Genomic DNA, 14936 nt, shown 5'->3' with positions numbered 1-14936 from the left:
GCTCTTCCTCCCGGGAAGGGACTGCCCTGCTCCATGATCTCGCCATCACGGCTGATAACCCATTGTGTCCTCCGCCCAGAGCGCTAAGAACCTTGGCGTGATCCTGGACAACACCCTGTCGTTTCAATCCAACATCAAGGTGGTGGCCCGTTCCTGTAGGTTCATGCTCTACAACATCCGCAGAGTACGAATTCTGCCTCACACAGGAAGCGGCGCAGGTCCTAATCCAGGCACTTGTCATCTCCGTCTGGGATTACTGCAACTCGCTGTTGGCTGGGCTCCCTGCCTGTGCCATTAAACCCCTACACTCATCCAGAACGCCGCAGCCCGTCTGGTGTCCAACCTTCCAAGCTCTTCACGTCACCCCGCTCCTCCGCTCCCTCCCACTGGCTTCCAGTTGAAGCTCGTATCCGCTACAAGACCATGGTGCTTGCCTACGGAGCTGTGAGGGGAACGGCACCTCAGTACCTCCAGGCTCTGATCAGGCCCTACACTCCAAACAAGGGCACTGCGTTCATCCACCTCTGGCCTGCTCGCCTCCCTACCACTGAGGAAGTACAGTTCCCGCCTCAGCCCAGTCAAAACTGTTCGCTCTGCCCCCCAATGGTGGAACAAACTCCCTCACGACGCCAGACAGCGGAGTCAATCACCACCTTCCGGAGACACCTGAAACCCCACCTTTAAGGAATACCTAGGATAGGATAAAGTATCCTTCTCACCCCCCTCCCCTGAAAGATTTAGATACCACTGTTCCACTGGAGGTCATAAGGTGAACAATTAATTTGTAAGTCGCTCTGGATAAGAGCGCCTGCTAAATGACTTAAATGTAAATGTAACATAAGCTATCAAATACCTTCAGTCTTAATACCTTTCAATCTCCCTAGCCCAGCTGATTTTATTGCAGCTGGTTTGTGTCCAGCTGGGAGATGGAAACCTCCTCTTCCTGTCTGTCTTTTTAAAGGCCTCTACATTTGGTTCATCTGGAGGATGTTTCCCTAACCTTCAAGCTATATCTCCCCACAATATGTGCACATTAGTCTGCCTCACAGGATACTCTAAAAGATACTGACATATGGAAAAATAGTCTCTAATATAAAACAGGAAGAGTTGACTTGCTTTAAATCAGTAAAATAACATTCAATAAGTCTATGTTTAATCACAAGATAGATTCACACTTAGCTTACTTACAAAGCAAGCACTGTGCACCGCACTGTGTCCTCATGTACTCCATGGATATAGGGAAAATGTACCTATCCTGTTCAGCTGCCGGATGGTAGGGTCAGCGATGAGGCAAACCCTCATAGTTATCAGCCTGCTTCTCTCGGGTTTGCCATCTTTGGACTCCGGCATTATTCTGTCTCCTGAATGATTGAAATGTGACATGTGCAAACGTTATAAAAATTACAATAATGACACTCAGCATAATCGCGCGCGCCCAGGAGTCAGCACCCCGTGCGTTAGCTGTTGCAATCATTAAGCTAGCTAACGTTACTAGTAGTTGTGCCGGTTAATGTTGACTTTTGCCAGGTATTACCTAACCTACCAGAATGAATCCTACCTTTGAACCACCCGATCCTTCTGGGGTGGTTGTAAAGATGGTTGCATAGCTGGAACAACGTAAAAGCGGTCTCTCATGTTTTTCAGGTTCGACATGACTTAGTCGTTTGTTGGTGATGATGAATGAGAAGTTTTTTCATATAGTGATTGGCCAACATTTGCATATAGTTTACATAGTATTATTTGTCGTGTATCTTTTTGACACGCAAAAGACCCAAAACGGCGTTCCATAGCTGGAGGTGTAAAAAACAGAAGGGGACATATTTGCATATGTTATGATCTTGTGAATGCTGGCTACATTCTCTTTTTTGTTTGCTTGGAAATGTTGATACTGGAGGCTGTTATAATAAGAAACTGTGTAGCCATAGCATTTATAGCAGTTAAGAAATGCTTTGCCATAAAATTGGAAGGTTGGTTATCCTCCCACAATGTCATAATGGATGCCCGAAATGTCAAATAATGTCACTAGATTTGATTTATTACTAGATTAAGGGTATACTGTTAAACTTTGATAAGGTCTGGGTGCCTTATGGAATACTGTATGACAAAATGGGCCTGTGTAGAAAACATTAGATTTCTTTTGTCACATATTATATTTTTATGACGCACATCCAGACACCTATTGGTGCTTTCACCTTTTTTAGTGGACATCCAGAGAACAGCCCCGGTCCAATATGGGGATCTAGGCTCAGACTACTTAAGGGGGGTGAGAAGGAGCTCTCTTCTCCATTTCCTGGGTATTCATTGTTTCAAGAGGTCATTTTGTGCATTGTTTACTATGTCTGATTGACCCCATGACAAATATCACTAATAGCCTCATTTACCGTTCATTTCCATCATTTCTAATCTGCAATGTTTATTTGGCCAGAGTCATTTCTGATAATTCATTGAATATATTATTATTACAGTTATTTTTCCATTCTCAATGTTGGAGGAACATGTCTTTTGCACAACTCACAGCCTATGTTACACTCGTGAGAAACTCGTGTTTGTTCATTTCATTCCATTTACAAGTTTTGTCAATAAAAATAAAAAAATGTTTATACTCTGCTCTCAATGTTGAGTAAGGCACCTGATAACCCATATAGAAGTACGACTAGTCTACCTGTCCTTTTGTGCAAATTTAGGCCTATAAATGTGCCCATTTGGGGATGTCTGATAGTATTTCTGATTGCCTTAACTCACCACCATTAATGAACTGTGAGCTTCAAAGTAATTTTCTTCACCTCAAACAAGGAAACAAAGTATGTTTCAAGAAACAATTGAGAATAACAATAGTTCCTCAAAGCATTTGAACAACATTTCCATTTCTCTCCCTTTCGGATAACCACCAGCAAGAAGGGAAAATGTAATGGTATGATCCAATGGAAACATCATAAAATACTTGACACAGTTGATAGTTGATACAATGTTTAGAGTTATTTGCAGACAGGTCATGTGAGCCAATGTGATTTTATCAGGATATTGATGTGTTGGCTTTATGTAGGCTATGTTTACATAGTTGGCAATTGCAATAAACGTTACTTTTAGATTTGTATCATTTAGATTAAGATTGTAGATAAACCACAGAGAATGATTTTGAGATACAAAGACTATTATATATTAAAAGAAAATGTTCCACAATAATGTGCACATGAAAATTATTACTGGTAAGCAGATTGGTAGAAATGGTCAAATAAATTGGCACATAGGTTGAGTGTATATATGGAAAAATATATATTTTTAAATGTATACAAATCCATTAGATCGAAAGAAAAGACTACTCAATGGTTGACTAAGATTTTTTTGGGGTCGGGTAGAATTAAATTTAGGAGGACCCCCTGCCAGGTGTTGTCCCCCCTTCCTCTCCACTTCTAAAACAAAAGTTGCGCTCTTGGCGACAGGTATCAAGAAATGAGGCGCCATTTAATCTTGCAACAGTTTTGGCAGATTTTACCTTTGTATTTGTTGACATGATATCGGGAAGTCTCCCTGGTGTGTAAGATTATGTAACTAAAATTTCATATCAATGATGTTATGTGGATTACACTTTCTAAAAACTGCCCTTCGAATCTGCTGGAGGTTAAGTCCATATATGACAGGGTTAAAGACAGGTGGTATAACAAGGAATTGTACGGCCATTGCATTACGCATATTTAGTGTAATATTTACATTACTATTCCATCCTTGCAAATTGTCAAACAGGGTCACTGTGATGAACATAAATATTGTTATTAAATGTGGCACACAAGTCTGTGTGAACTTAATCCTTCCCTTAGCTGACTTTACACAAGTCCTGACAATCTGACAGTAAGAAAATTACAATGAAAAGTATCGGTAAAACATGAACCATAATTACAAATTTGTTCAAAATCTGATTGATGGGAATAGGTAAACAACCATGTTTTTCAGTATAGACGAATGTCACAGATCTTATCAATGCGAGATCCACAAAGGAACTCTGACGGTTAAACTAACTACTATGAGTCCTATAAATAAAGGATAAACACCAAGACAATAAGAGTAACTTTCTAACAGTTAAAGATGTCACAATGGTATGATATAGTAGTGGTCTGCATATCGCACATACCTGTCGTAAGACATCACTGTTAGAATAGACATTTCACACATGACAGATGTGTATATTACAAAGGTTTGAATCAAACATCCACTATAAGATATCACCTGAACATCTGACTGAAGGTCAGTAAGAACTTGGGGTAGAAAACCAGCAGTTCCATACAATCCATTGATACATAGACTACACAGAAATATATACATGGGCTCATGGAGACCTTTCTCCTGAATGATTGTTATGATCAGAGTCAGATTCACAGTGATGATGAGAAGGTATGTGATAAGAGACATGGTAAAATATACTGATTTGTTGTTAAATGTCTCTTGTAAGCCAAAAGAGATAAAATAACTTGACTTGGGTTTTGAGTTCTCCATAGCTTTTGTTAATTTTCTTCTTCTGGTTAATGCAGCAATTCTTAGTCCTTGCACGGCTTGTGTGTGTATGGATGTGAATGAAATTCAAGTGAATCATTTGATTCTGTTTGAGGCTCAGACCTTCAAACACAATAGTTTTAACAAAACAAATTCACATCCTCTGCAAACTCTTGTAAAAAGATCCCGATATTAGCTGTACATTATCAGACTTGGTGTAAGAAAGAAATGAAAAAAACTTGTGTCCATGAAATGCCTTCTTGTTTGATAGAGGGCTGCTCCAATATCTTGTCTGGTAGCCTCTAAATATACCATAGTGTGATCATGGGATTGTAATTTCAGTGTCAACATGTAACTTACTCCCATAGAGATGGAACTATATTGAGTTTATGACAAGAAACTAATTGGATTATATTTACTTTATTTATGTTTTAACCCAGCAAACAGGGGATGTCCTAAGGACATTTGGAAAAGTTCCCATTAAGTCCCTTTAAGGCAGCATTTCCCAAACTGTCCTGGGGACCCCAAGTGGTGCACGTGCATTTTCTTGCCCAAGTACTACATAGCTGATTCAAATAATCAAATCTTAACGATTAGTTAATTATTTGAATCAGCTGTGTAGTGCTGAGGCAAACAAAATGTGCACCCCTTTGGAGTCCCCAGGTCAAAGTTTGGGAAATGTTGCTTTAGGGAGTTTCAGCGAGACGTCATCCCACTGATGACTTTGTTCAATAGTCAGAACATTGTAGGAACATTAAAACATGACATTTTACCTCGGGACCATAAGAGGGCGTTCAGAACGAAATATCAGTTTGGTCACAGTGTAACGTTATTTTAAGGTATACTGATTTGATTTATTTTTAATATTTTACTGAGTTACAGTTCCTATACGGAAGTCAGTCAATTGAAATAAATAAATTAGGCCATAATCTCTGGATTTCACATGACTGGAATAGACCCTTTAAAAAAGGTAAGGGTGTGGATCAGAAATCCAGTCAGTATCTGGTGATCACCATTTGCCTCATACAGCGCAACACATCTCATTGGCATAGAGTTGATCATGCTGTTGATTGTGGAATGTTGTCCCAATCCTCAATGGCCGTGCGAAGTTGCTGGATATTGGCGGGAACTGGAACACCCTGTAGTACATGTCGATCCAGATGATCCGGAAACACGCTCAATGGGTGACATGTCATGGTGAGTATATCAGGCCATGGAAGAACTGGGACATTTTCAGCTTCCAGAAATTGTGTACAGATCCTTGCTACATGGGGCAGTGTATTATCATGCTAAAACTTGAGGTGATGGCAGCTGATGAGCGGCACGACAATGGGCCTCAGGATCTCGTCATGGTGTGTCTGTACATTCAATTTGGGTAATCGACAAAATGCAATTGTGTTCTTTGTCCATAGCTTATGCTTGCCTATACCATAACCCCAACACCTGTTCACAACGTTGACATCAGAAAACCCGCTCGCCCACACCACACCATAAACGTAGTCTGCAGATGTGAGGTCGGTTGAATTTACATCAAAATTCTCTAAAACAACGTTGGAGGCTGCTTATGGTAGTTACTAGGACGTCACTGAGGATCATATCAGGACTTTCTTAGGACATTCTCAGGACTTTAATTTTAATAGTCATTGGGTCCCAAGGGAACATCCCTGCAAACAAAAATAATTTGTTAGGACATTCCTGGAAGGTCACGAAATGGTGTTCTAAAGTAGTCAGGACATTGTGCCATGGTCCCGTGGAGTTTTTTTCTAGTTCCCGGTTTGTTCCAGGAACATCCTGAGAACATTTTAGGATGTTCTTGGGAAGTTGTGGGAATTCTTGGGAAGTTGTGTCATTCACATGATGGTCCCAGATGGCCAAAACCATTATAAGTAAAATAATTAAATGGTATGGGGTGTTAAGGTAAGTTGTACACTGTTCAGCTAAAAGTGTACACATTTTTGATCAGTAACAATATGATTACTTAGTACTGACTTTTAATTATGACCCCTCCTGGGATTTGAATGAACTATCTCTGAATTTGGGAGTACTGATCTTTCTGCTGTGCCACAAAGTCTAGAGAATTTCAGAAGTCCCCCTCTGCACATTCATTACCTATAATACATCTCTAATCAGCATAAGAGTGCCATCTGCTCTGCCATTTTAGTTATCAGTTCATCTGAATATTTGATTATTATTGATTTAATTGACTTATTTCAGCTATTTCAGTTTTGGTCTTCAGTATAGTTGTCTAATGTTGGTGGGTTATATTGTTCGGTTTGAATGCGTACTCCTGAATCACTATTATGGTATGTAGTTTTTCTTAGTGTATTTTTAACAGTGCTGAGATTTACTTTGAAGTGCGACGTGTAGGAATACATGTGAAATCAGTCATTGACATAGACACGGTGGTATGGCAGGAATATCGGAAAGCTATATGAATGGTTGTGAGTTCAAATCCCATGTGAGTTACGTTTCTAATAATTACTGTATAAATGAACATGCACAATGTAATCATGTACATTATGTCAAATATGTTAGTTGAAAACATTATATGGTAAAAGCACTGTGTAGGGGTTTCATTAACATTGTCAAAGACAAGAGCTGTGAATGGATCAGTGGTTCACAAATCAGGGGCTTGATTTGATTGGCAACAGTAGCAAGGGTGATGTGTAATGAAACTAGGGTATGCATGCCCTGGCTATAATTTATTTTGGGGGGTGAGAACGTTTCTTTGCTACCATGAAGTGAAGTCCCTAGGAAAAAACAGGAACTAGGACCATGACACAATGTCCTAAGAATGTCCTAAAAATGCAGTGGCGAACCGTGACTATTGAACATAGTCCTTCAGAGGGAATAAAGATCTAGCCTATGTAGAAAAATAACAGACAACATAGCATCACTTAATGCGCTGAAATCCGAAGGGATGGTCAGCAGAGATAGGTGGGATGGGATGAGGGAAACCAATGGTTGGAATCTAGAACTGGAGATAAGTGAGAGTGAAGTTGCTGAGTGAGGACAAAATTACAGTAAAAAAATAAACAACTACAAACCCCCCAAAGGAAGGTTATTTACATCCAATGCCTGGACTGGTTGCTGTGGGTCGATCTGGATAAACGCATCTGCTAGATAACTAAAATGTAATGTAAATGTTGAGAAGCTTCACTGCCAAGTGGATTGTACGTTTGAAGTCAATTAAAAAAATACAAAATTTTGCATCATCACATTGAAGTTGATAACATCTGCTGCTGCTGTAGTTATTGTCGCCATTGTCACACTATTAAAACACACGCTAGCTACTGAGTGGGAAGACTACTGCTTGCTATTGACACTGATTCTTTGCTGCTCGCTCCCAATAGTGACGTACCTAGATAAGTCACTTTTTTTTTTTTTATATGGTTCCTCCCATTACAGGTCAAAATGTGGTTGGTTCATTCCACTCTCAAACCACAATTCTGTTCTCATCTATTGAGTGGCAGGGAAAGGGGATACCTAGTCAGTTGCACAACTGAACGCATTCAACAAATTGTGTCTTCCGCCACATTTAACCCAACCCCTCTGAATCTACGTCATAAAAATGATTGAAAAGATGAATTACAAAATAAAGCGACATCTAAAAAGTAATCAGGGAAGCATCCGGAATGAACTGGGAACTACACCAAACCTCAGGGACCACTTTAGGTGACCATTTTGTAACGTTCAAGGGATATCCTAACGCGACAAATGTTTATTTGCAGGAACCAATCAAACATCTGCCAGTACAATATAATTTTTCACTTTAAATCTGAATACTGTATAAAACCAGAATGGTTCTAAAACAGAGCAGGGAACACCATATTTAATTGGTGAATTATAAAGATCAGATACCTAATATTACATCAAACATTTGCAGTGACAATACCAGTATAAATGCCACATTTTTGAATAGTCAATTGTAGCAACAAAACACAATTCAATATTAGAAAAATATACAATCATGTTACATTTTAGGGTGAAGTGAAGGCCTAGTACCTTTTTACAAACCTGCCTGGTTTTATTGATCCTAAAGCTATACATAATAGGATTGAAAAGTGGTGGAGATATTGGAAAATAAACAAATAAAACTGTGAAGTATAGGTGGACTATGTGCAGTATAATGTCTGCCTTGTAGAATCAAAAATAAACAGTCAAAGGAGAATTTCAGCAAAGAGGCTATATGTATGTGGTGTACAAGTGTTAAAAGCTTTTGGTTTCGTTTTTTTTGAAGACTGTAAACATATTTCTAGAATTCTTACATGTTAGGAAATATAGCACAAGCTAAAGAAAGTACAGTTATAACAAGACCACATGTTATATTTTCGTGTAATGTTTGACCAGGAAAGCTTGACCACCGAGTAGTTGTCACAATACACTATGTCTATAACATTGTCACAAAACTGCAGTCACAAACTCAGGGAGATAGGGATGACATCCATGAAAAAGAATACAACCAGGACAGCAGAATTAAGCCACTAATTATTTTAGGTTTCATAATATTGTTATACAGTAGAGCGGTGGTTCCCCAACATTTTCACTCAGGCTTCCCTTCATCATTGGGGAACATGTCTTATGCATGTTCATGTGATATCTGGTGACTCAAACATTACAACAAACTCAATGGGCTAAAAAACCTGGTTCAAAAATGTTAGCTGACATGTTGGTTAGTTGGCTAGTTGGTCTGGATATTTAAATACCTCTCTAAGGTCTGAAATGTCTGAAATGACAAGAGGAAAACAACTACCCAATTTCAAAATTGCACCGTGTGCATTCTACTATTACAACTTTGAAGAGTAAGTTGAACGGCTGTCTGTGTTTCTTAAAATATTACTGAATACATTCAAAGGCAAAATAACACATTTATTACATGTAAAGTACGCTAAACACAAAATTTCAGTTGTCGATGTGTTCAGAGAGTCCCTGGTTAAAGCCCAGGTTGGGGCAAGGTGAGGGACGGAAGCAACACTGTTACACATGGCCAGAGTGACATTCCTAAATAAAAATAGTAGATTGGTAGGATAGTTTGATAGTTTGATATGATTTGATTAGTACAGCACATCAGAAGAATACACATCCTTAATGTTATGTTATTGAACAGGCTGTGTTAGTGGCCTATGATCCTGTTTAAAAAATGTATGTGTGTCTAGACTTGCACTCTACACTGTAGAAGAGGTACAGTCCATTCAGAAAGTATTCACACCCCTTGACTTTTTCGACATTTATTTACATTTATGTCATTTAGCAGACGCTCTTATCCAGAGCGACTTACAAATTGGTGCGTTCACCTTAAGACATCCAGTGGAACAGCCACTTTACAATAGTGCATCTAAATATTTTAAGGGGGGTGAGAAGGATTACTTTATCCTATCCTAGGTATTCCTGAAAGAGGTGGGGTTTCAGGTGTCTCCGGAAGGTGGTGATTGACTCCGCTGTCCTGGCGTCGTGAGGAGTTTGTTCCACCATTGGGGGCCAGAGCAGCGAACAGTTTTGACTGGGCTGCGCGGGAACTGTACTTCCTCAGTGGTAGGGAGGCGAGCAGGCCAGAGGTGGATGAACGCAGAGCCCTTGTTTGGGTGTAGGGCCTGATCAGAGCCTGGAGGTACTGAGGTGCCGTTCCTCACAGCTCCGTAGGCAAGCACCATGGTCTTGTAGCGGATGCGAGCTTCAACTGGAAGCCAGTGGAGAGAGCGGAGGAGCGGGGTGACGTGAGAGAACTTGGGAAGGTTGAACACCAGACGGGCTGCGGCGTTCTGGATGAGTTGTAGGGGTTTAATGGCACAGGCAGGGAGCCCAGCCAACAGCGAGTTGCAGTAATCCAGACGGGAGATGACAAGTGCCTGGATTAGGACCTGCGCCGCTTCCTGTGTGAGGCAGGGTCGTACTCTGCGGATGTTGTAGAGCATGAACCTACAAGAACGGGCCACCGCCTTGATGTTAGTTGAGAACGACAGGGTGTTGTCCAGGATCACGCCAAGGTTCTTAGCGCTCTGGGAGGAGGACACAATGGAGTTGTCAACCGTGATGGCGAGATCATGGAACGGGCAGTCCTTCCCCGGGAGGAAGAGCAGCTCCGTCTTGCCGAGGTTCAGCTTGAGGTGGTGATCCGTCATCCACACTGATATGTCTGCCAGACATGCAGAGATGCGATTCGCCACCTGGTCATCAGAAGGGGAAAGGAGAAGATTAATTGTGTATCGTCTGCATAGCAATGATAGGAGAGACCATGTGAGGTTATGACAGAGCCAAGTGACTTGGTGTATAGCGAGAATAGGAGAGGGCCTAGAACAGAGCCCTGGGGACGCCAGTGGTGAGAGCGTGGTGAGGAGACAGATTCTCGCCACGCCACCTGGTAGGAGCGACCTGTCAGGTAGGACGCAATCCAGCGTGGGCCGCGCCGGAGATGCCCAACTCGGAGAGGGTGGAGAGGAGGATCTGATGGTTCACAGTATCGAAGGCAGCCGATAGGTCTAGAAGGATGAGAGCAGAGGAGAGAGAGTTAGAGTTTCGACATTTGGTTAAGTCTTATTCTAAAATTGAATTAATTGTCCCCCCCCCTCTTCAATCTACACACAATACCCCATCATGACAAAGCAAAAACTGGTTTTTAAAAACGTTATCAAATGTATAATTGTTTTTTAACGTAAATATTAAATGTACATAAGTATTCAGACCCTTTACAGAGTACTTACAGAGTCCCCTTTGGCAGCGATTACAGCCTTGAGTCTTCTTGGGTATGACTCTACAAGCTTGGCACACCGGTATTTGGGAGTTTCTCCCATTCTCTGCAGATCCTCTCAAGCTGTGTCAGGTCTGGATGGGGAGCATCGCTAAACAGCTATTTTCAGGTCTCTCCGGAGATGTTGGATCGGATTCAAGTCATGGCTCTGGCTGGGCCACTCAAGGACATTCAGAGACTTGTCCCAAAGCCATTCATGTGTGCATAGGGTCATTGTCCTGTTGGAAGTTGAACCTCCACCCCAGTCTGAGGTCCTAAGCCCCCTGAGAAGGTTTTCATCAAGGATCTCTCTATACTTTGCTCCATTCATCTTTCCCTCGATCCTGACTAGTCTCCCAGTCCCTGCTGCTCAAAAACATCCACACAGCATGATGCTACCAGCACCATGTTTCGCCGTAGGGATGGTGCCAGGTTTCCTCCAGACGTGACACCTGGCATTCAGGCCAAAGAGTTCATACCAGAGAGTCTTGATTCTCATTGTCTTAGAGTTCTTTTGGTGCCTTTTGGTGAACTCCAAGCGGGCTTTCATGTGCCTTTTACTGAGAGGTGGCTTCCGTCTGGCCATTCTACCATAAAGTCCTGATTAGTGGAGTGCTGCAGAGATGGTTGTCCTTCTGAAAGGTTCTTCCATCTCCACGGAAGAACTCTGGAGCTCTGTCAGAGTGACCATTGGGTTCTTGGTCACCTCCCTGACCAAGGCCCTTCTACCTTTATTGCTCAGTTTGGTCGTGCGACCAGCTCTAGGAAGAGTAGTATTGGTTCCAAAATTCTTTCATTTAAGAATGAGGCCACTGTGTTCTTGGGGACCTTCAATGCTGCAGAATTTGTTTGGTACCCTTCCCCATATCTGTGCCTCAACACAATCCTGTATCTGAGCTCCATGGACAATTCCTTCCACCTCATGGCTTTGTTTTTGCTCTGACATGCATTGTCAGCTGTGGGACCTTGTACAGTATAGACAGGTGTGTGCCTTTCCAAATAACGTCCAATCAAATGAATATACCACAGTTGGACTCCAATCAAGTTGTAGAAACATCTCAAGGATGATCAATGGAAACAGGATGTACCTGAGCTAAATTTCGAGTCTCATAGCAAAAAGTCTGAATACTTCTGTAAATAAGGTATTCCTATGAAAACCTGTTTTTGCTTTGTTATTATATGGTATTGTATGTAGATTGAGGATTTTATTTATTCAATCCATTTTTAATAAGGCTGTAATGTAACAAAATGTAGAAAAAGGAAAGGTGTCTGAATACTTTCTGAATGCACTGTTTGTGGCAACACCAATGGGCTGGGCAGACAAAGCTATCAGATCTATCATTAAAGTTTTTGGAGGAGTTTGTGTGCTATGTATTGTGCGCCAAGTTCCAATAAATTGTCACGCCTGCTCCCCATCCCTGGAGCTCGAGGGGCGCCAGGCAGCCAATCATTCCCGCATCAGCGCTTCATTGGACTCACCTGTACTCCTTCACGTTTTGATTAACTTCCCTATATCTGTCTGTTCCTCTGTTTCATCCCTGTGTCAGCATTAATGTCCAAATGCTGTCCTGTCCTGTTTCACATCTGTTTATTAATTAAATGTTCACTCCTGTACTTCCATCTCGTCTCCAGCGTCTGGCCTTGCAGAGGGCTGACACCACAATTTGAAGCACCAGGCAGTTTTGTTTTTGTTTTTGTAGGTGACGTCGGGTCAGAGTGCCGCTGCCAATGTAGCCGGGGGCCTCAGCTGGCCCGTCGGGCTTCCCCGTTATCCTCACCCAACTCGGGCCAGGCTCCCATGCCTCAGCCAGCCTGTCAGAATCCACGCCTAGCGGGATGCGTCAGGCTTTCACGCCTCAGCCGGCTCTGTCCCTACAATAAATAAATGGTTCAGTGAAACCAATCCAAAGCCTTTGACAGGAACGGTTTCCCCAAACACATGACCTAACAAGAGAAAAGAGAGAATAACTCTGGACCCTAATTCATAGAGATATATTAAAACCTAGGCCCAGAGCTATTCCTGCTGAGGTAAAAGTGGGGACCCTTATTGTCACTCTAGGCGATCCTAGGCCTACAGTATACTTTCGAGTCTACACTCCCAGAGCGATGACAGATGGTGGGCATCCCAAATGGCACTCTATTCCCTATAAGAGTGCACCACCTTTGACCAAGTGGGCTCTGGTCAATATAGGGAATAGGAACCATTTGGTGTGCATTCGAATCCAAGCTGTGCATCTCCTTGAGCCCCTCAGGTCTCTACAGGTTAATAGAGTGCATTAATTGGGTCCCAGGGAACGAGGTGATAGAGTGGACTAATGACCTCAGTACCTAATGACTCAATAAACATGTTTATTATGCTCTTGTTATTGTGTTATTAGCTTCTGCTTTCCCCATAGTAAGGTATGCATGGAGTAAAAATTACGGGTGTTTCGGACATAATCTTAAGATGACAGAACTCCTAAACTTTTACAGCTTTTTACCACGATGGATGGAGTACACAACCACTGTGCCTTATACATACAACACAATCATCATTACCCTTACTGTCTTGTTTTATTCTGTGGGTCAAACATATCTCACAGTGGCACTTGAAAAACTAGATGGATGTGTGGTTGTCCCACCACCTTAAAGGGCCTATTTCCCATTAGGGATGGACGTAATGGTGGCAGGTGGGCAATAAGGTGGGCTTAACTTAGTCTATAACATCATAGACACAATACACTTTGTCTATAACGTTCGGCACAATTGCAAACGAATGGTTAAAGTCAGTGTTATGATGCTTTTTGCAAAGAGTACACCATATTACACACATTAAAATACACGCCCTGTTGGTTGTCATGATGCTGTAATACTGCAGTGGATAATATATACAGTAGCAAGGTACCTGTCATAGGACAATTGCTGAATTCAATGGTTCCATGTGTAAATGCAAAGATCTGTAGGTAACAGAACACAGTGGAAACTGTATGGTCATCTGAAACCAAATGAGTCATGAGAGCAGGAAACAAACCAGTGGTACCATACAAGTCATTTACAAACAAACTGCACAGAAACAGATACATGGGTTCATGAAGGCTTCTCTCCATACATATTACCACAATAAGCACTGTGTTCACAAAAACTAAGGAGACGCATAAGACAGTTATTGTAATGAAATACAAGTATTTTCAGTGTCAACGGTCAAAATATCCAGCTCGTATAAATTACGTGAATTGCGCTTGAGTTCATCATTTTCCTAATAGTGCCTATAGAGGTACAATGGGGAGAACAAGTATTTGATACACATGCCAATTTTGCAGGTTTTCCTACTTACAAAGCATGTAGAGGTCTGTAATGTTTATCATAGGTACACTTCAACTGGGAGAGACGGACTCCTAAAACAAAAATCCAGAAAATCACACTGTATGATTTCTAAGTAATTAATCTGCATTTTTATTGCATGACCTAATTAGTTGATCACCTACCAACCAATATGCAAGCAGCTTGGTGAGAAGGCAACAACTGTTGGCGCAATTATTAGAAAAGGGAAGAAGTTCAAGATGACGGTCAATCAACCTCGGTCTGGGGCTCCATGGCAAGATCTCACCTCGTGGGGCATCAATGATCATGAGGAAGGTGAGGGATCAGCCCAGAACTACACAGCAGGACCTGGTCAATGACCTGAAGAGAGCTGGGACCACAGTCTCAAAGAATTAGTATTAATTATGGTAATGGTAACAACTAGACT

At 41.6% G+C, this 14936-nt stretch overlaps 1 protein-coding gene and 1 pseudogene across 1 annotated transcript; both read right to left on the bottom strand.

Moving 5' to 3' along the window:
- Window positions 1-3584: 3584 nt before the first annotated feature.
- On the bottom strand, window positions 3585-4404 carry LOC115127726 (olfactory receptor 14J1-like; the record flags this gene model as incomplete). The annotated part of the gene is given in 3 exon segments (XM_065014268.1): window positions 3585-3846; window positions 4073-4122; window positions 4125-4404. Coding segments are annotated over 3 exon segments (592 nt in total), but the record flags the coding sequence as incomplete, so codon positions are not given.
- A 2939-nt stretch (window positions 4405-7343) lies between these two features.
- Window positions 7344-14364, bottom strand: LOC135566585 (olfactory receptor 6E1-like; annotated as a pseudogene).
- Between the last annotated feature and the right edge of the window lie 572 nt (window positions 14365-14936).

This window comes from Oncorhynchus nerka, unplaced genomic scaffold, assembly GCF_034236695.1.
Source record: "Oncorhynchus nerka isolate Pitt River unplaced genomic scaffold, Oner_Uvic_2.0 unplaced_scaffold_4094, whole genome shotgun sequence".
Taxonomy (NCBI): domain Eukaryota; kingdom Metazoa; phylum Chordata; class Actinopteri; order Salmoniformes; family Salmonidae; genus Oncorhynchus; species Oncorhynchus nerka.
This window is presented reverse-complemented; position numbering and strand designations above follow the sequence as displayed.